Here is a 24,326-nt window from a genome sequence, read left to right as displayed (position 1 = left end):
AAACAGGCAAACAATACAGCTTTTGGAAGTCCAAAGAAGACGTCTCCTTAGTAACTGCAGAGGAGAGAATTCCATACTGCAGCCTTCACCTGCATCTAGCAGCTATTACTTGAAACACATTAAAGTATTCAACTTCACTCAAGTAAAGCATTCCAGAGTGTTAGCATTATGTGCTTTCATTTATAAGCAGCATTATATATTTAACCTAAAAATAAAGGCCATGGGCTTTCATAATAAGATTTTAAATGTTTTATGAAATTAAATGTAGTAGAAAATTTCAGGAGAACATCATTAGTTAAAAGCAGCTCTGAGTAAAGAATATGACCAAACATAATAAAAACTTTAAGAATGCTTTTTCCTAAAAGCATTAGAGATATCACGAGTACACTGGTTTGTCTTAATTTTGTATAAGCTGCAACATTCATTTCTATGTGCCAATTTCTTAAACAAGACAATGAAGTAAAATAACCGCAATATACTATCCTAGTAAAGAAGGACAATAGCTGTCTAAACATCTCGTATAACATATCTGGTCACTGTTAGACTTCATAACCAAAACATTTTTAAGCTATAAATTGATTTACTATATCTTTATCTTGGTATACCTAGCATCTATCACAGTGCATTGTCACTTGTAGTTCAGAGAAAGTACAAATATTATCAATTTCTAAGTTTCTTGGACTGCTTTAAACATAAAATAGAGGTTACTCTGGATAGGCAAAATAGCAAAAACATTAGTAACAAAGCTAATAGACACTCCTAATAGGTGAGAGGTACATTAGGACAGGATCATGAAAATTGACTTTTATTTGCTGGTTTAGAGTTTTCAAAGCAAGATGAAATGAAAATGATCATCCAGTACCTTACCCTTTCTACCGGTGAACCATAGCATGCAATGCCGAAACATAGCAGTGGCAGATGGCATTTGGTGTTATTAACTATAAAAAGGATAATAGCAGAGAAATGACGGCTGGTAGACAAGACAAAGAAATGCAGATGAAATGAGTGCAAACTTGTAGTTCTTGAAGCAAAGCAAAACCTTTAAGCCAAAGGCTGCCACTAGCTTCAATTTAATTTACAATTTGAGTTTTACACGGACAAACACTGCAACCTTCACAATCAGTCTTTAGACTCTTCATGCAGAAGCAGAGCCATACTCCTCGATAAAGAAGATCAGCAACCTTCTGTAAACACAAGCCAGCAGCAGCAGCAGCCCATTACTCTCTCCCTTCACTGATTTTTATCGTTTAAATTTTTAATCTCCAATTGCAGCCAGATCCACAGCCGTTTCAAATAGATCTGTATCCACTGCAGATACGATTAAATCCCTGCCTAACCTGCAGTACCACTTCATCCAGAACGTTCCTGTGCACTCGTTCATGCAGGATCAGTTGCAAAACCATTCAAGTCATCCAGCAAACAGCCCAAAAGAGAAGGAAAGAAGCAGTTGGGACTATGAAGAGAAAGAATCTCTTCTTTAAGCTCACCCTGGAAATGGAAGGTTTTCTGATCAACAGTTATTGTGAAGGTGCTGTCGTCCTCATCGTCTATACCAATCACAGCTCCCTGTGAAACAAAGAGCAAAATCCCAATAAGGCAAACAATGACATCAGCAATATTCACTACTGCTACAGCCCTGGAATGCTCAATGCATCGACGACACTGGAAGCAGGCTAGACACAGTAAAGGGGAATCTGAGACTGTAGCTTTGCTTAAGGAGGAAGAACTAAAAAATAGGGGATGGCGGGGCCCTCTAGTACTCTGCAAGGGTACTTTCTATCCTTGCTTAAGGGGCATGGGTATGGTGGAGGGGGAGGGGATAAACACAGAAGCTGAGATTCTAGACTTTAAGAGCCAGCCACTGACCCTTTCCGAGCTTTAGGTTGCTCTCTAAAATGGGAGTCACCAGATTGTTCTGAGGCCCAAAGAACACAAGTACTCTTTATCAGGCTGCTTCTGTGTTATATTTATTAGTACAGAAATGCCAGGTGACACTTGCTTTAAAACACTATCCCAATAGCTTCTTCAAGGTGTGCTCTCAAAACCACCTGTCCATGATTCTGCTACAGCACTTCCACATTATACTGTGATTATCTATGTCTGCCTTCTCCCACTGAACTGCTACAAGATTTTGGAAGTCAAGGACTATTTTATTTATTTTGATACATGGCACTCAAGTACACACTAAGTATATGTTTTCTAAATAAAACCATGAACAACCCTCCAAAAGAGGCAGGTAGGGTAGGCCTGCATTTATAAGTTGTTTATTTCAGGAAGGTAGTTAGAGTGGGTTTCAAACTTTTTTGTTTTTTTGGTATTCAACTATATGCAGCATAAAAGACAACAGGAATTAAGAAAGAAACATGAAGCTTTGCAAAATAGGGAGTCTACTGGTCAGTGTCCTTAAGAAATAAGTGTCTTAAGTATTCCAGAGAGAATAGCTAGAGAACATGGCACAGGTATAATGCTCCAGGTTGGTGACAAAAGAAGCAGTATGCCACAGACAAAACGAGGACCTGGTAAATGGGTATTGAAAGGATTTAAGGAGCCAAATACCTAATCCCATGAAAAAAAAAAAAAAAAAAGCCTACTCCTACCCCAGGAGGATTAGTCAAACACAGGGTATCTGCCCCTACACCCTGCCTCCAGCTTTTCAAAAGTTTGTTTTATGTCACTTTGCTTTTGCAAAAGACCTACATTAGAATAGATATTCCCCAACTTACGATGATTTGACTTATGATTTTTCAACTTTACGGCAGTGTGAAAGTGATACACATTCAGCAGCAACTGTACTCTGAATTTTGAATTTTGATCTTTTCCTGGGCTAGTGATATGCAGTGATACTCTCTCATGATGTTATGGCAGCAGCTCCCAGTCAGCCACACGATCACAAGGGTGAACAAGATACACCAATAACCATTCTGTACCCAATCAACCATTCTGTTTTTCAGTACAGTACTCAATAAATTACATGAGCTATTCAACACTTAGTATAAAACAGGCTTTGTGTGAGATGGTTTTGCCCAACTGTAGGCTCACATAAGTGTTCTGAGCACATTTAAGATAGGCAAGCCTAAGGTATGGTGTTCAACAGGTTAGGTGTATTAAATGCATTTTCGACTTATGATATTTTCAATTTACAATAGGTTTATTGATATGTAACCCCATTTTATGTCTGTACCTGCTTTCACTTATGAAAGAAACTTGGAAGTTTTCCAGAAAATAGGTGAAAAGCTAAAATCACATTCAGCATTTGTTTTGCCCTAAGCCAACAGAGAGGCAGCGCGCACCCCAAACAGCGAGAGTAGAGCCACCAAGTTCCCTCCCCACGAAGGACACTCAGCATCTCAGCACCAAGCTGCCATAACTTTGAACTGCGTCCGTGAGCATCTGGGCTTTATCTCTATTTATTTTGCGTATCCATTAGGAAGCTGCGTCCTAAGATAATTGCTTTTTCACCTTACCCATTTTGCCTTACAAAAGGTTTTATAACAACACTTTTCTTTCGGATAGGAGGCGAAACCTGTATTCATTTCTTCTCAGAGGCTGTCTGGATGAACCCCAACTCTATCCAAACCCCATCAACCTTGGTTATTCCTCTGTATCATATTAGATAGGGATTTTTAATACCCATTTTCAGATATGGAAAGTGTACCCAGAGTATAATGACTTACCCAAGGTCATACAGAGTTAATGGCAGAACCAGAACCATTGGTATGGTACCTACTTATTCCATGATAGTAAATAAAGACACACCCTAGTGGGTAAGCATATGTGGGAGCAACTCATTCTGGTGAATTTCATGGTTAATGGAATTAACCTTCTAACTTATAATGTATCAAATATTTGCTGAGTCATAAGTAAATACAGCATATGTGCTAGATACAGCCTTGGAATATATAACAATAGGGCCTCCAGTAGAGGAGCTAAAACATGTAAAGAGGTAATTATACATAATACAAGGCAAAAAGTGATCTCTATAGGGATAAACTTTGAAAACATGCTAAATAAAAGAAGCCAGTCACAAAGGACCACGTGTTGTATGATCCCATTTATATGAAATGCCCCCAATAGGCAAATTCATAGAGACCAAGAGTAGGTTAGTAGTTGCCTAGGGATGGGGTGTTGGAGAAGGAGGTGGGGTAAGATGGACAGTGACTGCTAATGAGTATGAGTTTCTTTATAGGGTGATGAAAAAAATTCCAAAATTGATTATAGTGATGGTTGTACAACTCTGTGAATACACATACAAAACACTGAATTGTATACTTTAAACAGACGAATTGTATGGTATGTGAATTATATCTCAACAATACTGTTACATAACTCACCACAATCTCAAACTCAGGTTCTTTCTTTTTGGTACCTTAACATAAATTCAGCAGTTACCTAGTCAACTCAGAGAGAAACCTCTAGGTTCTAATACTTGTTCTCCCTTATTCCATCACCACAAGTTGTGCTCATTCCACTTTGAACTATAATCTCAAATTCACCAACTCTTCTCCACTCTATGAATTACTACTGCCCTATTTCAGGTTTTCATCAGTTCTTGCTTTATGAAGCAATCTGTCTCTTTCAGTATGGCTACCTTTAGTCCACAGTCCTTGCTATTGCCAGAGTAATGTTAATAAAGCACAGACTCTTACAGGAGATTCAGATACTTAAAACTTTCCCTGGCTCTCCATAAACTTTAGATAAAGTCAACATTTCTTCATAATGCCATTCAAGATTGTTCAAAATCTGGCCCAACCAACCTTTCCACTGTCATCACCCAGCCACTTCCTCCTCACCTCACAGAGACCCTATATGTACACAGCCCCAACATTTCTTCCATACACTGAAAAAAAAAACATCAAGCAGTCGCACTTTTTCATATCCTTCCTCAAGTTCAATCCCCCACCATTTGTTAAACAAAAGCAAAACCTCACATCTCCCCTTAGCTACCACCTCCTTTCTTATTGCTTGCAGAGAAGCATTCTGAAAATTGCCCAGGCCTTAACAGTTCATCTACTCCCGGCAATTAGCTTCCTTTCCCACCTCTGCACAAAGCTTCACCCTCACAGGTCTTCAATGACCGCTTTACTACTCTAGAGTTTTGGCACAGAGCAATGCTCTGAAGCATTGCTGCTGCTCCTGACCACTTCTTTCTTAAAACCTGCTCTTTCAATGACACTTAATCACCTAAGCTGTGCTTCAGAAACATTTCTACCTAAGTATCTTTGACAACCTATATGGGAAAAAGCATTCTTTCCTGGTCCATTACACTTTCCCCCTCCTCTATCCAAATGTTTCTTTGAAGACTTTGGAAACTACCTAACAACCTCCCACTCTAATCCAGTCTTGCCATTACCTTGAGCATTCTTCAATGTACAGAGGCACAATTCATCTGACACTCTGGCCTCTCGGTTTCTTGATTTATTCAACTCAAATAAACTTCATTGCCATTCTCCTTCATTCACTCATTTGCATGTCAATTCCCTTGACCTGGATATTGTATCATATCTGATATGACAGCCATTAGTCACATGTGAGTATTTACATTTTAATTACAATCAAGTAAAATTTTAAATAAGTTCCTCAGTCATATTTCAAATACTCAATAGCCACATGTGGCTAGAGGCTATGGAATTAGACAGTGCAGGTACAGAACATTTTAATGATTGCATTAAATTCTACTAGACAGCATTGCCCTAGGCCTTGCCATTGCAGAGAACTAAACCATAGTAAAAAGTTAACACTGCCAGTTATTGAACTGGCAGTGATGAGCCAGCCACTATGATAAGCATTTTATATACATCATTTGAAAACAACTTTATACTGAAAGGTAACATATAAACAAATCATAACTGTATAAGCTCAATGAAGAATCTCTCTCCTTGTACCCTTTCCTAATCATAAGCCTTACCCTCCATCCCAAAGGTAAACAGTATCCCTACTTCTGACATTAAAATTAGTTTTGTCTCTTTGAACTTCAAACAAATGGACTCATGGAACATATTTTCTTTTGTGTCTCACTTCTTTCACTCAACATAATGTTTGTGAAATTCATCAAAGATGATACATATAGCCATGGTGTGTTCATTTTTATTGCTATATATAGTATTCATTTGTATGAATATCCACAATTTATCAATTTCATTGCAGATGGGTATTTATGTTGTTTCCAGTTTTAGGTCATTAGAATCATGCTGCTATGGCATTCTTATTCATAAATTTTGTTTATACATATGCTTATATTTCTACTAGATACAGTCTAGGAGTGAATTTGCTAGGTCATATGGTATGCACATGCTGATTTTAATAGACAATGTCAAACAGTTCTCAAAAGTAGTTGTGCCAATTATATGTCAACCAATGGTGTATGAAAAGTTTCAACTGTTTCACATCTTCAATAACACTTTTTTGGTTTTCCCTGGTGGCGCAGTGGTTCAGAATCTGCCTGCCAATGCAGGGAACACGGGTTCGATCCCTGCTCCAGGAAGATCCCACATGCCAGGGAGCAAATAAACCAGTGTACCACAGCTACTAAGCCTGTGCTCTAGAGCCCGCAAGCCACATCTACTGAGCCCGTGTGCTGCAACTACTGAAGCCCATGTGCCTAGAGCCCACGCACCACAACAAAGAGCAGCCCCTGCTTGCCACAACTAGAGAAAGCCCACGTGCAGCAATGAAGACCCAACACAGCCAAATAAATACATAAATAAATAAATAAATAAAAGTTTTTAAAAAATGAATAGAACCCCCCTTTATTCTCAGGACTGTCCTGGTTTAGGGGATACGGTCACTCTATCATGGCCTAGCCCAAAAGCCCTCAGTGATTTGCTCCATGCCTCATCTCTCGTCAAATTCTATAGTTGGGCAGCTTGAGCTTTACCAATCGCCCCAAGCTCTCTTCCACCAAACACCCTTCTTCTCCCCTTATCTGGGTTAATACTATTTATCTTTTGCATCTGATAAACCAAAACTCCCTTTGCTAATCCATATATGGAATAATATTTTATCATTAAGCAAAGTTCTTTGTTATGCTAACCCATCAATATCAAAGTTTTTACTTCAGCCCTACTTTTATGACCCATTACGCCAACATAATAAACATACATATCTTTCAATGACTTTCCATGATTTTTCTTCTGAAGCTTTCAGATGATCAAGCATTCAGATTCTGCCAACACTTGGGCTCACCAAAGTGCCTGCTGCTCCAGGTCACACTATCCAGGTTCCAGAAAGTAATGGAAGATGGAGTCATGAAATCAGTTGAGTTTCCTGACTTTATACCTCTTTTCCTCTCTCCTATACATACAAACATACTTCAGACATGAATCATAGTTCTGGTACCAAAGACAGAAAGATAGTTTTGCTCTCATGCCTTGGGAAAAAACAGAGCACTGGCTATTTTAGGGCCAATCTCCCTTTGTAAGAAGAAAAAAGTAGACTGGTAAACTGGCTCCAAAGATAATAAAAAAGAAATGATGACTCCTCTGGGACACAGACTGCTCACACGGCTCCTAAAAGGAACATTGACAGGGCTAAGAATACACAGCGTAGCTACTCCCACTGCAACTCTACAACCACATACTTTCCCTCACTGCTGAAATGTTAGAAGTCTTACATTCATATAACATTCTTACATTCTTACATTATATGACCTTTTGTTATATGATCTTATATTCACATAACGCATTTAAATATGATCTCTGAGATTTGGGCAGAACAGGTATTCCTCTTTAGAAATTAGAAAATCGAGACTCAGAGAAGTAAAAAAAAAAAAAAAAAAAAAAAGCCAAGGTCCTACAACTAAAAGACAGGAGAATTCAGGTCTTGCAACTCCCGATCCAAAAGCCCATTCTTTTTTTTTCTTTTTTTCTTTCCAAAGCCCATTCTTAACAGGGCATAGGTATAATAAGCAATATTCACTAATTACTTCAACATACTTATTAAATACCTATTCTGGGCCAGGAGTAATAACAGCCAGGGGATATAAATAGGAATAAGATACACCTCTGCCCTGCAAGAGCACATATTTTAGAGGGGAGAGAGAAGAGTAAACAATATAGAGGGAAACAGGAAAGCTTGAGGTCCAGCCTGCTCACCAAAGACACTGCTGCACGGCCCCACTTCAGCATCATTCATTGATTCAACAAGCATTGACTGAATTTTCTGGTGATAGTAATAGAGTGGTAAACAATTTGCTTTCCTTTTTTCACTCAATATTGTTTTGAGGTTTGTTCATGTTGAGTAAATAAATATATATACATATATATGTAGTTTTCATGTCAAGAATATGTGTGTATACATATGTATATGCATACATATACACACATATACTATCCATGTTGAGAATTATGTATGTACATTTTTTCTGCTATATAGTATTCTATTATATAAGTATACCGCAATGTCTCAATTTCCCTGTGTAGAACATTTAGGTTATTTTAAAATTTTCCTATTCCAATAATGCAGCAATAATTCTCACTGTATATGTCTCCTGGCAACACTTCTGCAAGAAAATATCAAGCAAACACTCTGAAATGGAAGAGAGCTCCATTTTTATGTAGAATCAACCTTACTGAAGACTACAAAACTGCTCTCCTAAGCAGTTGTACCAATTAATATCCCCACCAGCACTGTGTGAGAGTTCCTATATCCCCAAACACTGGCCAACACTAGATAAAATCAGACTTTATAAATCCTTGGCAATTTGATGAAAATACTATCTTACTGAACTTCTAACTTAGAGTCTCTGATAATCACTGAGAATAAGAATCTAGTCACATTTATTACCTTTTTTTCATAAATTAATTTATTTACTTTTATTGGCTGCATTGGGTCTTCGTTGCCTCGCACAGGCTTTCTCTAGTTGCGGTGAGCGGGGGCTACTCTTCATTGCAGTGCGCAGGCTTCTCATTGCAGTGGCTTCTCTTGTTGCAGACCACGGGCTCTAGGCATGTGGGCTTCAGTAGTTGTGACACACAGGCTTAGCTGCTCCACAGCATGTGGGGTCTTCCCCGACCAGGGCTTGAACCCGTGTCCCTTGCATTGGCAGGCAGGTTCTTAACCACTGTGCCATGAAGCATGTCCCTATTGCTATTCTTATTTCCTCTTACATGAATTGAGTGTATCCTTTGTACATTTTCTATTTGGGCATTCTTTTGTCTTTTCTACTGATTTCTATGTATTCTTTGGGTTTTCTTTTTGTCTATTTGATTTGTAGGAATTCTTTATATATTCTGGATATTAATCCTCTGTCAACTGTATGCAGTGTAAATATTTCCTCTCCTGACCAAGGGTTGTTTCTCTTTGATTATGGTGTCTTTCATTGTTGCTGTTGAAAAGTTTTAAAATTTGAATGTTGTCAAATCTACCAACCTTTTCTATCACAGTTTGTGTTTTAAGACATCCTCCTCTACCTTGATATCATAAAGACATGCTTCTATAAATTCCTATAAGTATACATTTTCATTTTATACCTTTAGTGCCTCTGGAATTTATTTTTGTGTATAGCATGACATAGGAAATAATTTTATTTTATTTTTCCATATGGGCAGCCAATTGATCCATCTTCATTTACTGAGTGACAGTGTCTGGTTTGTAATGCTGTCATATACTAAATTCTCATAGCTGTAAGGTTCTATTTCTGAACTTTCTTTTCTATGCCACTGATCTATTTCTTTCCCCTTATACTAATAGCATACTTATTTTACTTTAATTTACCATAGTTTCATTTAAAAAGTCTTAACATATGGAATGGCAAGTCTCCCAACTCTTTATTCTTGAAAATTTTCTTGCCCCTTTACCATTTTAAATGACTCTTAGAATCATCTTGTCAATTTCTTTGTTAAGCCTAATTGAGAGTTTTGACTGGAATTACATGTGTTTATATATTAATTTAGGGGAAATAAACATATACATAATATTGAGTCTAATAAGCAGGAAGATGAAATAGCTTTCTCTATATTCAGATCTTCCTGTAGTCTTTCAATGATGTTTATATTTTTTTCTCCATCAAAGGAATACATTTATCTTATAAAATATATTTCTAGGTGACTTAAGAGTTCTTGTTACTATTATAAATAGAATTCTTTTTTTTAAATTTTTATTTGTGTATTTATTTTTTGGCTGCACCACATGGCTTTACTGAAAGTGAGATATTTAATAGTATTTATGTAGATTCTTGTGGATTTTTTTAATGTAGACAATCATATCATTTGCAAATATCAATAATGTTTATTCTTCACTTCCAACCCTTTTTCTTTGAATTCTTTTGTTTCTAACTCTTGTGTTATATGTTTGCCAGGACCCCTAGCACAGTTACAGAAACGTCATCTGCAAATACTAATTTTGATTCTTTCTTCCAAACTTTATATCTTTTGTATCTTTTCTTATCTTAAAGCATTCCTCAGGACCTCCAGAGTACCATATTTAGAGAAGCAGCAATCCCTATCAAAATACTCATGACATTTTTAATAGAACTAGAACAAATAACCCTAAAATTCATGTGGAACCACAAAAGAGCCTTAATTGCCAAAACAATCTTGAAAAAAAAGACAAAGCTGAAGGTATATACCTTCCACACTTCAGACTATACTGTATAGCTACAGTAATTAAAACAGCATGGTATTGGCACAAAAAACACACTCACTGATCAATGGAACAGAATAGAGATCCCAGAAATAAACCCACACACCTATGGTCTATTAATCTATGACAAAGGAGGCAAGAATATACAATGGAGAAAAGACAATCTCTTCAATAAGTGGTGCTGGGAAAACTGGACAATGAAAGTCACAAATAAAATAATGAGATTATAACATTCCCTCACAGCATATACAAAAATAAACTCAAAATGGTTTAAACTCCTAGAAGAGAACACAGGTTGAACACTCTTGACATAAACTGTAGCAGCATTTTCTTGGATCAGTCTCCCAGGGCAAAAATAAATAAATAAATAAAAACAAAAGAACACAAATGGGGCCTAATTAAACTTAAAATCTTTTTCACAGCAAAGGAAACCACCAACAAAACAAGAAGACAACCTGTGGTATAGAAGAAAGTATTTGCAAATCATGCAACCAACAAGGGGTTAATATCCAAAATATACAGACAGCTCATACAACTTAGTATCAAAACAAACAAACCAACCAAACAACTCAATCAAAGAAGACTTGAACAGACTTTTTTCCAAAGAAGACATACAGATGGCTAACAGGGACATGAAAAGATGCTCAACATTGCTAATTATTAGAGAAACGCAAATCTAAACCACAATGAGATATCACCTCACACCTGTCATAATGGCTATCATCAAAAAAGTCTACAAATAGCAAAAGTTGGAGAGGATATGGAGAAAAAGGAACCATTGTACACTGTTAGTGGGAATGTAAATTGGTGCAGCCACTATGGAAAACAGTATAGAGGTGCCTCAAAAAAACTAAAAATAGAACTACCATACAATCCAGCAATTCCACTCCCAGGTATGTATCCAGAGAAAAACAAACACTAATTGGAAAAGATACACGCACCCCAATGTTCACAGCAGCACTATCTACAATAGCCAAGACATGGAAGCAATTCAAGTGCCCGTCAACAGACAACTGGATTAAGAAGACGTGGGGTGTGTGTGTGTGTATACATATATATGTACATGTACACACACACATACTTAAACAATGGAATATTAGTCATAAAAAAGAATGAAATAGTCATTTGCAGCATGAATGGATCCAGAGATTATGCTTACTGAAATAAGTCAGACAAACACTATATGATATCACTTATATGTGGAATCTAAAAAATATTACAAATAAATGTATATGCAAAACAGACAGATATACATAACAAACTTGTGGTTATCAAGGGGAGAAGGGAGAAAGGACAAATTAGGAGTATGGGATTAACAGATACAAACTACTATGTATAAAATAGATAAGCAACAAGGATATACTGTATAGCATAGGGAATTACAGCCATTATCTTGAAATAACCTATAATGGAATATAATCTGCAAAAATACTGAATCACTATGCTGTGTATCTGAAACTAATAATATTGTGAATGAGCTATACTTCAATTTAAAAAAAGAAAAGAAAGAGGAAAAGTAGGCACCTCTGTCTTGCTGCTGCTTCTAAAGAGAATGCTTCTACTATTTCACTATTAGGTACACTGGAGCATTTTAGCAAATACTCCTTGTCAGGTTAAGAATGTTCTCTTCTATTCCTAGCTTGCTTGATCTTCAATGCATGTTTCATTTTATTCACTGCTGCTTCTGCATTTATTCAGATGGTCATGTAATTTTCCTTTTTAATCTGTTAATATGGTAAATCATCTTAATTAATTATAAAATTAGCATCCTAGTCTTCCCAGAATAAACTGTTTGGTCATAATACTTTTTGTTTATACATTACTGGGTATGGTTTGCTGTATTTTGTTCAAGATTTTGACATCTACATTAATAAGCGACTTCAGCCTAAAACTTTCATTTTCTGTTTCTACTTTCCTTATCATTACTTTTTTCTTTTTCTAATTTTTTGAATGTAATGCATAGCTCATTAATTTTCAAATCTGTTTTATAATATATTCATTTAATATTATAAATCATAGACTGCCTTAGACGCAGTTTTAATATGTGATACCTTCCTTATCATTCAGGTTTAAATATTTCATAATTTCCATTATAATTTCTACCTCTACCAATGAATTATTTACAAGTATGCATGTGAGGTGGCATGTGTCTACTGTTTTGTTAAAGGATTTCTAATTTATTCTACTGCTGTCAAAGAATGTTATATACGTGACACTGGGTTTGGATATTCTCTTTTTCCATAAAATTCTAATTTTTTTCTTAAAGTCTATTATTTATTTATTTAGTTATTTATTTACCACCAAGACTTTATTATTAGATTCCCAGGGATTTTTATCTAGAAGCTGCAGACCTGCAAGGCTACACAATTCCTAGAATGAAATTTAGGTTTACTTTATGAAATCAATACAGGCAAGACTTAAAGTCTATTACTTCTGATGTTAATACTATTTCCTAGATTTCCTTTGGTTAATATTTTCCTGGAATATCTTTTTTCATCACTTTATTTTTTAATTTTTAATTTATAGTCATAAACTATTATAAAACATTCAGAAAATATAACACTAATGACATCTATGTACCAATTACAGAGATTAAATAGATGTTTACATCTTGCCCAAGAAGGGACATTTTCAGGGTCAAATTCACAGAGAAGAGATGATGCTTCCAAAATAGCTAGTGAATTAACAAAAAAGGCATAAATCAATAGAGTAATTTTTCATAATGAAATGACAAAACAATTGACAAAAGGATGCAGACAGGATGCAGATCTAAGAGGATGGGGGGGAGGACATTCTTAAGGTTATACATTAATTTAGAAATACCTAATTGCATCCATTCTTAGTTGTCAATGATTATAAAATGTGTCCCAATGCCAGAGATGTCAACATGAAAAAATAATGTAGAATCACTGAAATAAGACACTGGAAGAAGTCAGTGCTAAAACTATTAATAATCCATCATGGTACACTGCTGACCTCTCTTGTGATGGACTAAAAGAAGAGAATACAAATTACACATCCCTCACAGGATCACTCAACTCTGATAACCAGTACAATTGATAAATGGAGTACTCAGTTTCATTGGATTGGATAAAAAAAAGTTACTTTAAATCACATATGGATTAATAGTTTTCGAAAACTCAACAATGCACTTAGTGATTACTTTGGTGATTCCTAGGGCCTTGCAGAATTCTTCAGAAGCTGAGATTCATCTTACCAGTGGGAATTATTAATTACAATAGTAACTACAATTCATTAAGAACCTAAGTCATTTATTATGAATGAAAAAAAAAAAACAAGAAGAACCTAAGTCCCAAACACTGTGTATGGATACTTTTAAATGTATCAGTTAATTTGATATTCATAGTTATATGAGTAAATGACATGAGGCCATTCCAGAGCTAAAGAAAACAGGACTCAGATCTGAATAGATGAATTGCCTGAAGTCACAAAGCTAGTAAGTGGCAGAATCCGGATTTGAATTCCATTTCATTTTTGGTCTGTTCTTGTCTCTACCCTACACTGCCTCTTTAATGCTACTGCTTCTCCATTTTTCAGATTTTACCTGGAAATATAAACATTTTGTTTTGGTTGAGTCCCATGACAGAAAAAAATCAGACCCCAGGACTCAACCAACATTCTACTTTTCCATGAAGGCAAGGGCACCATCTAGTGGCCACACTTTGCCACCAACACAATCAAAGAAAGTAGAGGGGAAGGAAATGGTTTTTTAATCTTCTGTTTTCCTCCACTGGTTTTACACGTCATTGCATCCAGGTTGGAGTGCCTGCATTGACTCTTCTAGTCAAGAAGAATAGGAGCCTAGGGACATCCCTGATGGTCCAGTGGTTAAGATTCCGTGCTTCCACTGCAGGGGGTACAGGTTTGATCCCTGCTCAGGGAACTAAGATCCCTCATGCTGCATGGTACAGCCAAAAAAAAAACAGGAAAAAAAAAAAAAAAAAAAGAATAGGAGCCTGGTAACATTAAGGACTGAACAGAGTTTTGGAATGAGACAGACCCAAGTTCAATCCCAGATTCACCATTCACTAACTGTGTGACTTTGGTAAGTTACTAAATGTAGTATGACTCTCAGTTTCCTCATTTGTAAATTGAAAAAACACCGTTGGCCTAAGAGGATTATCATGGGAATGTCAATGAAAATCAGCCAGCACAGTAACTAATCCAAAGAGCTTCCTTAATAATTATGGGTTCCTTTCCCTATTCTCCTTTCATGTAGCCTAAAACCACATGGGTATTTTGCTTTTCTTTTTTTTTTAAGAAAATACATCATGCTGTGTTTAACATAACTTCTATACTTCTTTTGTATGTAAACTATAGTAAAGACAGATTCCCCAAAATGTATTCCTTATCTTTATAAACACATGAAAACAATAAGCATTTTTTGAGTACCTACCTACAATGTATCAGGCACTTATGACAGTGGATGGGAACTCTCTATTGAGCAGGGAAAACAGGCTACTTAGCATGTAATATCATGTAAAAGTACTTTCATGGATATAACTGAAAAATGGAAGAGAACCAAATCTGTTAGAAGGATGTGGATCAGGAATGCTTCATGAAGAAATACCATTTGAAAAGTCTCTTAAAAGATGAGCTCACCAGATAAAGGCACAGAACATTCCTGACATAAGAAAAATATATGTCAGAAGCAATGAGGAAACATGAAGAAGTACACGGTGGCTGGAACATAGGATAGGATGGATGGAGAGGCGGCGAGAGATCTGTGCTGTGGGTCAATGACAGCTCATTAAGCTCATTTGGAATCTAGATGATAGGTGCATTAACTATCACCACCACTGTCATCATCATTACCATCCACACCAGTTATCATGTATTGGATATGTGCTATGTGCCAAACTCTGTACATACATAACTGCTAAACCTCACAACCCTGCAAGTCTTATTTTCATAGAGGTTAAGAAATTTGTCCAAAGGCACAGAGTCAGTAAGGAGTATAGCTGAGCGAGATTCAGCTCCAGGTCTCTCTGATTCTACTACACCAGTGCTCCCAATCTTCGATGCACAACAAAATCACCTCGAGAATCTGTTTAAAAATAAAGGTTCCAGGCGCTTCCCTGGCAGCACAGTGGTTAAGAATCTGCCTGCCAATGTAGGGGACACGGTTCAAGCCCTGGTCCGGGAAGATCCCACATGCCACAGAGCAACTAAGCCCATGTGCCACAACTACTGAAGCCCGTGAACCTAGAGCCTATGCTCTGCAACAAGAGAAGCCACCGCAATGAGAAGCCCATGCACTGCGACAAAGAGTAGACCCCGCTCACCACAACAAGAGGAAGCCCATGCACAGCAATGAAGACCCAATGCAGCCAAAAATAAAATAAATAAAAATTTAAAAAAAATAAATATAATGGGATTAAAAAAAATAAAGGTTCCAGACCCAGTTCTAAAACAGTATATCTCTAGAGAGTGGGACTTGGGAACCTATATTGCAAACAAACTCTCCAGATGTTTCCTAAATAGAAAGCCAAATGGCACTTCAGCTTCTTGAAAATACCACAGAGCCTCTTAACCCACACATACACACACACACACTGTACCACTAATTTACAGCTTCCACCTATGTGTCAAGTGCCTAATTCTCACAAAATTCTGCAAGGGTATTATAATCTCCACTTTAAAGGAGAGAAAACTCAAGCTTAGGAGACTTAGAGATAGCTTCCCTCTTCCAGTCAACAAAGCGAAGAACAAAAATAACATTCAAACACAAGTATGTCTAGTTCTTCTTGATCATGCTGTGTGGTAGAATTCTAAAACATCACCCCCGCCCCCGACCCCCCATGACTCTTGCCCCTGTATTCTCTCCTCCCCTTGGAGTGTGAGTAGAAACTGTAAGTATAATGAGATGTTACTGCAGTGATTATGTACAGGATGAGTAATCACTGAAGTGATTACACAGCGAAAAGGAGATTATCTGGTGGGTGTATCCTATTCTAATCACGTGAGGTCTTTTAAAAGCAGAGTGTTGGTCTCCCTAGGTGGCGCAGTGAGTAAGAGTCTGCCTGCCAATGCAGGGGACATGGGTTCAATCCCTGCCCCAGGAAGATCCCACATGCCATGGAGCAACTAAGCCCATGTGCCACAACTGTTGAGCCTGCGCTCTAGAGCCCGTGAGCCACAACTACTGAGCCCATGTGCTGCAACTACTGAAGCCCACGTGCCTAGAGCCCATGCTCTGCAGCAGGGGAGGCAACCACAATGGGAAGCCCGCACACCATAGGGAGGAATGGCCCCCACTTGCCGCAACTAGAGAAAGCCCGTGTACAGCAACGAAGACCCAACACAGCCAATAAAATAAATAAATAAATAAATAAATTTTTTAAAAAGCAGAGTGTTTTCTGCAGCTGGTAGCAGAAATGGGAAGTCTGAGAAGTTTAAAGCACTAGAAGGATTCCATGCACCATGCTGACTTGAAGATGGAGGGGCCACATGACAAGGAGAATGTGCAGCCTCTAGAGTTGAGAGGAGACCTCAAGCTGACAGCCAGCAAGAAAATGAGGACCTCAGTCCTGTAACCACAAGAAACTGAATTCTGCCAACAACCTCAATGAGCCTAGAAGCAGACTTTCCCCTTGGAGTCTTCCTCAGAGCCTCCAGATAAGAGCCCAGCCTGGCCAATAGCTTGATTTCAACAAGGAGAGAACCTTTTTGAGATGTCTGATCTACAGAACTGTAGATAATAAATGGTGGGGTTTTTTAATTGTGGTAAAGTACACATACCATAAAATTTACCATTTTAACATTTTTAAAGTGTTCAGTTTAGTACCATTAAGCCCATTCACATTATTGTGCAACTATCCTAACCATCCATCTCCAGAACTTTTTCATCTTCGCAAAATGAAATTCTGTACCCATTAAACAAGAAATCCCAAATCTCCCTTGCCTCAGCCCCTAAAAACCACCATTCCACTTTCTGTTCCCATGAATTTGACAACTCTAGGTATCTCATATAAGTAGAATCAAACAGTATTCGTCCTTTTGTGACTGGCTTATTTCACGCAGCATAATGTCCTTAAAGTTCATCCATGTCGTAGCATGTGTCAAAATTTCTTTCCTTCTTAAGACTAAACAGTATTCCATTGTATGTATATACCACATTTTGTTTACCCATTCATCCATCAAATGGACACCTGGGCTGCTTCCACCTCTAGGCTATTGTGAGTAACGCTTCCATGAACAGCACATGTGTATACAAATATCTGTTCAAGGCTGTGCTTTGAATTCTTTTGAATATATATTCTATTTGAACTGTACCACTGGGTGATCAAATAATAGATGAAGTGTTTTCCTTATTCAATTATTTCTGATAAAAATTAAAACAAAATGATAAAATATCATATAATTTTGCAACCCCCAAATGGATCTAGGTACTGAGCATCAATAGTTGGTAATATCTGGGTGTTCCCTGGTGGTCTAGTGGTTAGTACTTGGCACTTTCATTGCCGTGGCCCAGGTTCAATCCCTGGTCGGGGAACTGAGATACTGCAAGCTGCATGGTGCGGCCAAAAAAAAAAAAGTTGCTAATATCAATAAAGAGCAAAAACCAGACATTACGTGCTTCCTGATAAAAGAACACAACACCGCCTATAGTCTTGCCAAAGGGATCAAATCTAAGTCTGATCCAGTCTCTGGATCCACCTGCCAATTTTCAGGAAAAGCAGAGACAGAGAAACATGCTGAATTGCACCAGTATGCAATCAATAAAATCTACACTATGGAAAACTCCTACAGCTCAAAGGGTCTGGATTCTTCAATAGATAAATTACAAACAAAAGATACCAAGGTTTTAAAAACGGGCGAGATAAAATACAAAATTTAGGAGAGCAAATTCAAGAAGTGATTCCTATAAAAGAACAGTGGTTACTTTAAGACACAGGGAGGTGGCTATAATTTGAATGGGACACACAGAGAGGCCTCCGAGGTAACTGGCCAAATTCTATTTCTTAACTTAGATGGTAGTTACAAGGGTTAATAATTAAGTAAGCTATATTTAAAAGAAAAAAATAGCACATTAAATGTAGCAATGAGACAGCAGCCTAAATCCAGATTGAATTCCACTGAAGAGCTATCTTGCTACAGCTCTGCCAAAGTCTCACTACTGAGTCTATCTCAAGCCAAGAAAGCAGTTAATATCAGACTGAGTGGTAACTGAGGTCAATGGCAAGTGCTTAGAAAAGCAATTAAACCAAGAAGGCAAAAGCAAAATCAAAGGAAAGGGAAAAAAACAGTAAACAGTATAATAAGCTGAATTTTCAAAAATCTTTATGCTATCACATATATACCATCTGTTCAAAACAAGCCTGTCTCATTTCCATCCTGCAAATTCACCATACTTACTCCTATCTCAGCGCCAAAATCTTTCCACTAGAATTTGGTTTCTTTCTCAGAATTATTTCCCATTTCTACCAATTAACTACTGCTAATAAAGGCAATCATATATTTACCAAATATTGACATTTATATCTTCAAAAGTAAGGGTGCAGAGAAAAGCTGGCAGAAAGAAAGCAACAGGATTGCCATATATACATTACTAACAAGAAAAAAAAATCAAATTATACACTTTAAATATATGCAGTTTACTGTATGTCAATTATATCTCAATAAAAGTCCTTAAAAAATAATAATAATAAAACTAACCACCCCATATTTCAGGGCCCCTCGCCTTCTGAGATGGCCTACACTCTGTCTATGGAGTGTGTTTCTTCCAGGGCTGCTCTCACTTTCTGAGACGGACTGCATTCTGTCTGTGGAATCTGTGTCTCTCTAAATAAACCTGTTTTCACTTTAAAAAAAAAAAAAAAAGCAAGCAAGCAAGCAACAGGAGCCTAAAAGAAGAAAAGGCCACTAGAAGCTGATTTACCAAGTTATGACAGAGGTAGGACCTAATACTATATCCCCAACCCTGCATTCTTTCTTGTCTTTAGCTATGTGAACAATGGTGGAAACTGAACAAGCAATTAAAAGCAGCTTGAAGCTATAGGCCTACACTGTCCAATAAGGTAGCCCCTAGTCACATGTGGCTACAGGGCACCTGAAGTGCAGCTAATCTGAACAAAGATGTGCCGTAAGTGCAAAAGACATAGTGGATTCCAAAGACTTACTATGAAAAAAAGAATGTAAAATATCTCATTAATAATTTTTTATTGATTACATGTTTAAATAATATTCTGGATATACTGGCATAAACAAAATATATTACTAAAATTAATTTCACCTGCTTTTTATTTTTTAAATATGACTACTACAAAAATTTTAAATTATATATGTGGCTCACATTATATTGCTATTGGATATCACCGCTACAAAAACCATTATTAAATAGTGTTGAACAGGAAGAACTAAGCAGCTGAAAGTGGGGGTTTTTCAGAGTTTTTTTCTGCTGTTTGCTCTGTTGACAACACCACAACTCACTTAATTTCCAGTCCCTGTCCCTGGATACAAAATAGAGGCTAAAAAAATCAGCAGGTGCATTAAGTCAAGGATACAACATTAAATCATGGACTAAAAGAACTGAGTTCTAGTCCTGGTTCTGGAGTTACCCTGGAGAAGTCTTTTTTCTCTGAGCCTTAGTTGCCTGCCCTAACAATTAAGCAAAGGGGCTAAACTAAATTTAGACTCCCACGAATCTGTCAAAATATTTTTTTTTCTGTCAAAATTGGTTTTCATAAAAATGAATAAATACTCACTCTGAGTCTAACACATCCTCTGCGAGAGCCTCTCATCATTTTGTCCTTGGACTAAAAGAAAAACAAAAACATTCAATGAATAAAAGATAAACAGACTGTTTTTAGAATAATGTAGGGATAAGACAAAATTTTTATAGTAATATTCCTCCCTTCTCCCCATCCCCACCTCACCCCAACCTACCATCACTTAAAGATAGGAATTAGGAGGTCTAAAATGTTTCATAGTCTATACAAATAAACCTAATCACAGAATTTTATGTGTACCTTAACTGTAGCATATATTACACAGTATTTTCATTCCTCCTTCATACCCCTTAACTCTCAGCTAAAATTTGTTTCTCATATTGTAGTGAGTTCAAGAGTCACCTAGAAGGTAACAAATTACCTAGGGGTTAAAGAATCACTCCCAGATGATTCTGACTCAAGCAAACAGAGGACCACATTTTGAGAAACATTGCTTTAACTTTATCTCTTTGCAACACCCCAAGTAGGTCACAGTTTTTGCCTCTGAGATTTGTCATCCAATGTTCCTTAGCTTGGAATGTCCTTGACCCTGATTTTTCTGCCTTGCTAACTATCACTCATCAAGTGCCCTACCTCTGTCTGATTTGAATTCCCATCCTTGGACCCCGGAGCCTCCTGTACTCCCTTGTCGTGGCATGCACCACCTTGTGCTATAATGGCTGGTTACTTGCCTGACTCACCCACAAGACTGCACATTCCTTAGGGGATAGAAACTGTCTCTGACTGATGTTTCAGAACACTGTCTGGAACACATCAGGTGCTCAAAAAATATTTATTGATAAAATGTTGCTTATCCTTTATGTTTCTTTCCCCTACTAGCCTGAGCCAAGCAAAGGCTATGTTCTGCGCAATAAGCCCCATGTTGACATTCAGTAAATATTCCTAGAATTAACTTAGTTGTATGTAATAAAATAAAGTAAAACCTCAAATAACTAAAGTTTTAAAAATATTTAATACCTCAACAACTGGTATTTTTCTGTATTCCACTATGTGACAAAGAAGTAGAACAAGCTGATATCATGGGGTTATGGTTTTGTTGTTTTTTGTTTATTTGTTTGTTTTCAATTCCTTGGCCGTGCCACACAGCATGCAGGATCTTAGTTTCCTGACCAGGGATTGAATCCGGGCCCTCAGTGGTAAGAGCTCGAAGTCCTAACCACTGGACCACCACAGAATTCCCTGGGGTTATGTTTTGAAGCAAACTGTTCCACTTTAAACCATAGATGCCCTACATCCATTGTACTGAGCCAAGGCAAACTTCCAGCTATAAGAACTAAGTTTTGGGGATTTAATGTACAGCACGGTGACTATGGTTAACAATACATATTGTATACTTGAAGGTGGCTAAGAGTAGATCTTAAGAGTTCTCACCACACACACACAAAAAAAGGTAACTATGAGAGGTGATGATGGATGTGTTAATTAACCTTATTGTGGTAATCATTTCACAATATATATGTATATCAAATCCATCACATTGTACACAAACTTAAAAATGTTATATGTCAATTATACCTCAATAAAGCTAAAAAAATAAATTCAATCTTTCTTGGAGATATCTGCATGTCTGTACACAAAGATCTGCCTTATCCTTCTCATTGTAGCGTTACATGCTGTTAACATAGCCCATGTAATTGTTTTCACTAAATCTGAGCTCATCAATGTGACAATATTACAGTGATAAATCAAAGTATACACTCTTCAAAAAAGTAAAAATGAAACAGAAAAGCAAAGTACTGAGCTACAGAAATTCATTTTCAGAAATGGAATCTGCCTGTCAATGCCGGGGACACGGGTTCGAGCCCTGGTCCAGGAAGATACCACATGCCTCGGAGCAACTAAGCCCGTGTGCCACAACTACTGAGCCTGTGCTCTAGAGCCCATGAGCCACAACTACTGAAGCTTGCGTGCCTAGAGCCCGCATGCTCTGCAGCAAGAGAAGCCACCACAATGAGAGAGTAGCCCCTGCTCGCCACAATTAGAGAAAGTCCGTGTAGCAACGAAGACCTAACACAGCCAATAAACAAATTAATTTTAAAAAAGGAAATTATTAATGAAGAGAAGTCTGAAGAGAGTCTTCTTACTTACAAATATAAGGACGACTCATACATTTTATAAAACATTCTCAACATCAAGCAGGGTTGAAAAGAATTCTTTACTAACAATATAGTTGGCAAAAACACAGTTAACAAAAACATTCCCTAAGCACTTAACAGCCCTTTTACCATACCCTATACTTATCTTCCCTCCAAAAGTGTCAAGGCAATACGCAAAAATAATAATTAGGTTTGAAAATACCCAATGAGAGTTAGAATGCAGCTCAAGCAAGGTAACAAACATCCTTGATCCTCTTCCATTTTACAAAATTAGATTATAGTAAATAGAAAAAGGATAAGACAGGGTTATAAGTTAGAAAACATTGAAAGAGATAAGTGAAAATAATTAAAACAAGTATAACTAGGAAACAGACAAATCCAGAATGTGGGATATCCTATAAAATAATTGGCCTAGACTACTTTAAAATGTCAAAAAAAAAAAAAAAAAAAGACTAGCATGTAAACAACTGTAATATAGACCAAAAATAAATTAAGTGCATACAGGCACAAAGTACTATGAACTACAGAAGGCTCTCTGCCATGGAAAAAGATCGGGGAAGGCAATATTGAAATGACCAGGTTTCAAGCTTCAATCTGGGACTAAAATAAAGGTTTCTGATAAGAGAGGGAAGGTAGGAAAAAGAAGGCATGCCAAGCCAAGGGAACAACATCAGCAAAGGCACAGGTATGGAAAACTTTAGGGATTCCCTGGTGGCACAGTGATTAAGAATCCCCCTGCCAACGCCGGGGATACGGGTTTGAGCCCCGGTCCAGGAAGATACCACATGCCTCAGAGCAACTAAGCCTGTGAGCCACAACTACTAAGCCTGTGCTCTAGAGCCCGTGAGCCACAATTACTGAGCCCATGTACCACAACCACTGAAGCCTGCATGCCTAGAGCCCGTGCTCTGCAACTAGAGAAGCCACCACAACGACAAGCCTGCACACCACAACAAAGAACAGCCCCCACTCGCCACAACTAGAGAAAGCCCAAGCACAGCAACAGAGTGATAGTCCTAGCACAGAGTGTTGACAGGAAGGTAGAGAGACATGGAGAGATGAGGCTGAAAAGGAGATATGGGGACCAGGTCCCAGAGGGTCTCAAAAAAACAGTGAGAAGTTAAGGAAATTAAACTTTATTCAGTAGTTAATGAAGAGCTACTGAAGGTTTACAAACATTCTCAATGGTGTGTTGTAGAAAAATAACACTGTTAAATATGAGGACTTGGGGAAAAGGGATTGTGGTGACATTAATGATATAGCAAAAGCAGCAGCAGCATCAAAAGCAGCAGCAGCAGATTTTCACTCACTGATATCCTCTATGTGATATGCACTTTGTACACAGTAAGGCTCACAAGACCTTGCATAGTAAGGGTTATTCACATATCACAAATGAAAGTAAAGAGATCAAGGATCACCAGGAAGATCAAGTAAATTACCCAGTTAAATTACATATGTAAAATGTAGCAGAGTTTGACCCAGCAGGCACAATTTGGAATGGCTACCCTGCAAATCATTCTCCCAGACTAAACCTGCACTCTGCTAGCCTTGAATCTTCCTCCTCTTCTATAATGACACAGAGCCCTCTCCCTCATTTTCTTCCCACTTAATTCCAATGTGAAGCCAAAGGGAAGCTGATGTGATTAAGTCCACTAGACACAGTGAGTGCTGAGCGGTTATCTGACCAAGCTGGTCAAACACAGGACCCACAACCCCAGGGATAAGGCAGGATAGAGTCCTTTCACAGGGAGCTTTTCTAGTGGGGCTGAGGGAAGAGCTCTTTCCTATGTGTTCTTGAAGCTGTGAGGTACAGCTGACACAGGTCTTATGCCCTCTACGTGAAGGAAGCAACAACTACAGCATACACACTGAGAGGAGGAGAGGTAGAAAGTCCTAGCTG

At 37.6% G+C, this 24,326-nt stretch overlaps 1 protein-coding gene across 4 annotated transcripts in view; it reads right to left on the bottom strand.

Annotated features, from left to right (window-relative positions):
• Positions 1–24,326, bottom strand: part of OSBPL9 (oxysterol binding protein like 9) — a 149,444-nt gene that overhangs the window by 102,977 nt on the left and 22,141 nt on the right. For all 4 annotated transcript variants that reach the window (XM_057710605.1, XM_057710623.1, XM_057710594.1 and 1 more), the window contains exons 2-3: positions 20,307–20,357; positions 1,488–1,566 (exon numbers count right to left, since the gene is read on the bottom strand). In XM_057710605.1, the coding sequence (XP_057566588.1) occupies positions 1,488–1,566; positions 20,307–20,357 (130 nt within the window). The remainder of the gene's footprint in view (positions 1–1,487; positions 1,567–20,306; positions 20,358–24,326) is intronic.

Source organism: Hippopotamus amphibius, chromosome 1 (genome assembly GCF_030028045.1).
Source record: "Hippopotamus amphibius kiboko isolate mHipAmp2 chromosome 1, mHipAmp2.hap2, whole genome shotgun sequence".
NCBI lineage: Eukaryota > Metazoa > Chordata > Mammalia > Artiodactyla > Hippopotamidae > Hippopotamus > Hippopotamus amphibius.
Note: the sequence above shows the minus strand (reverse complement) of the source record. Positions and strands in the feature narration are given on the sequence as shown.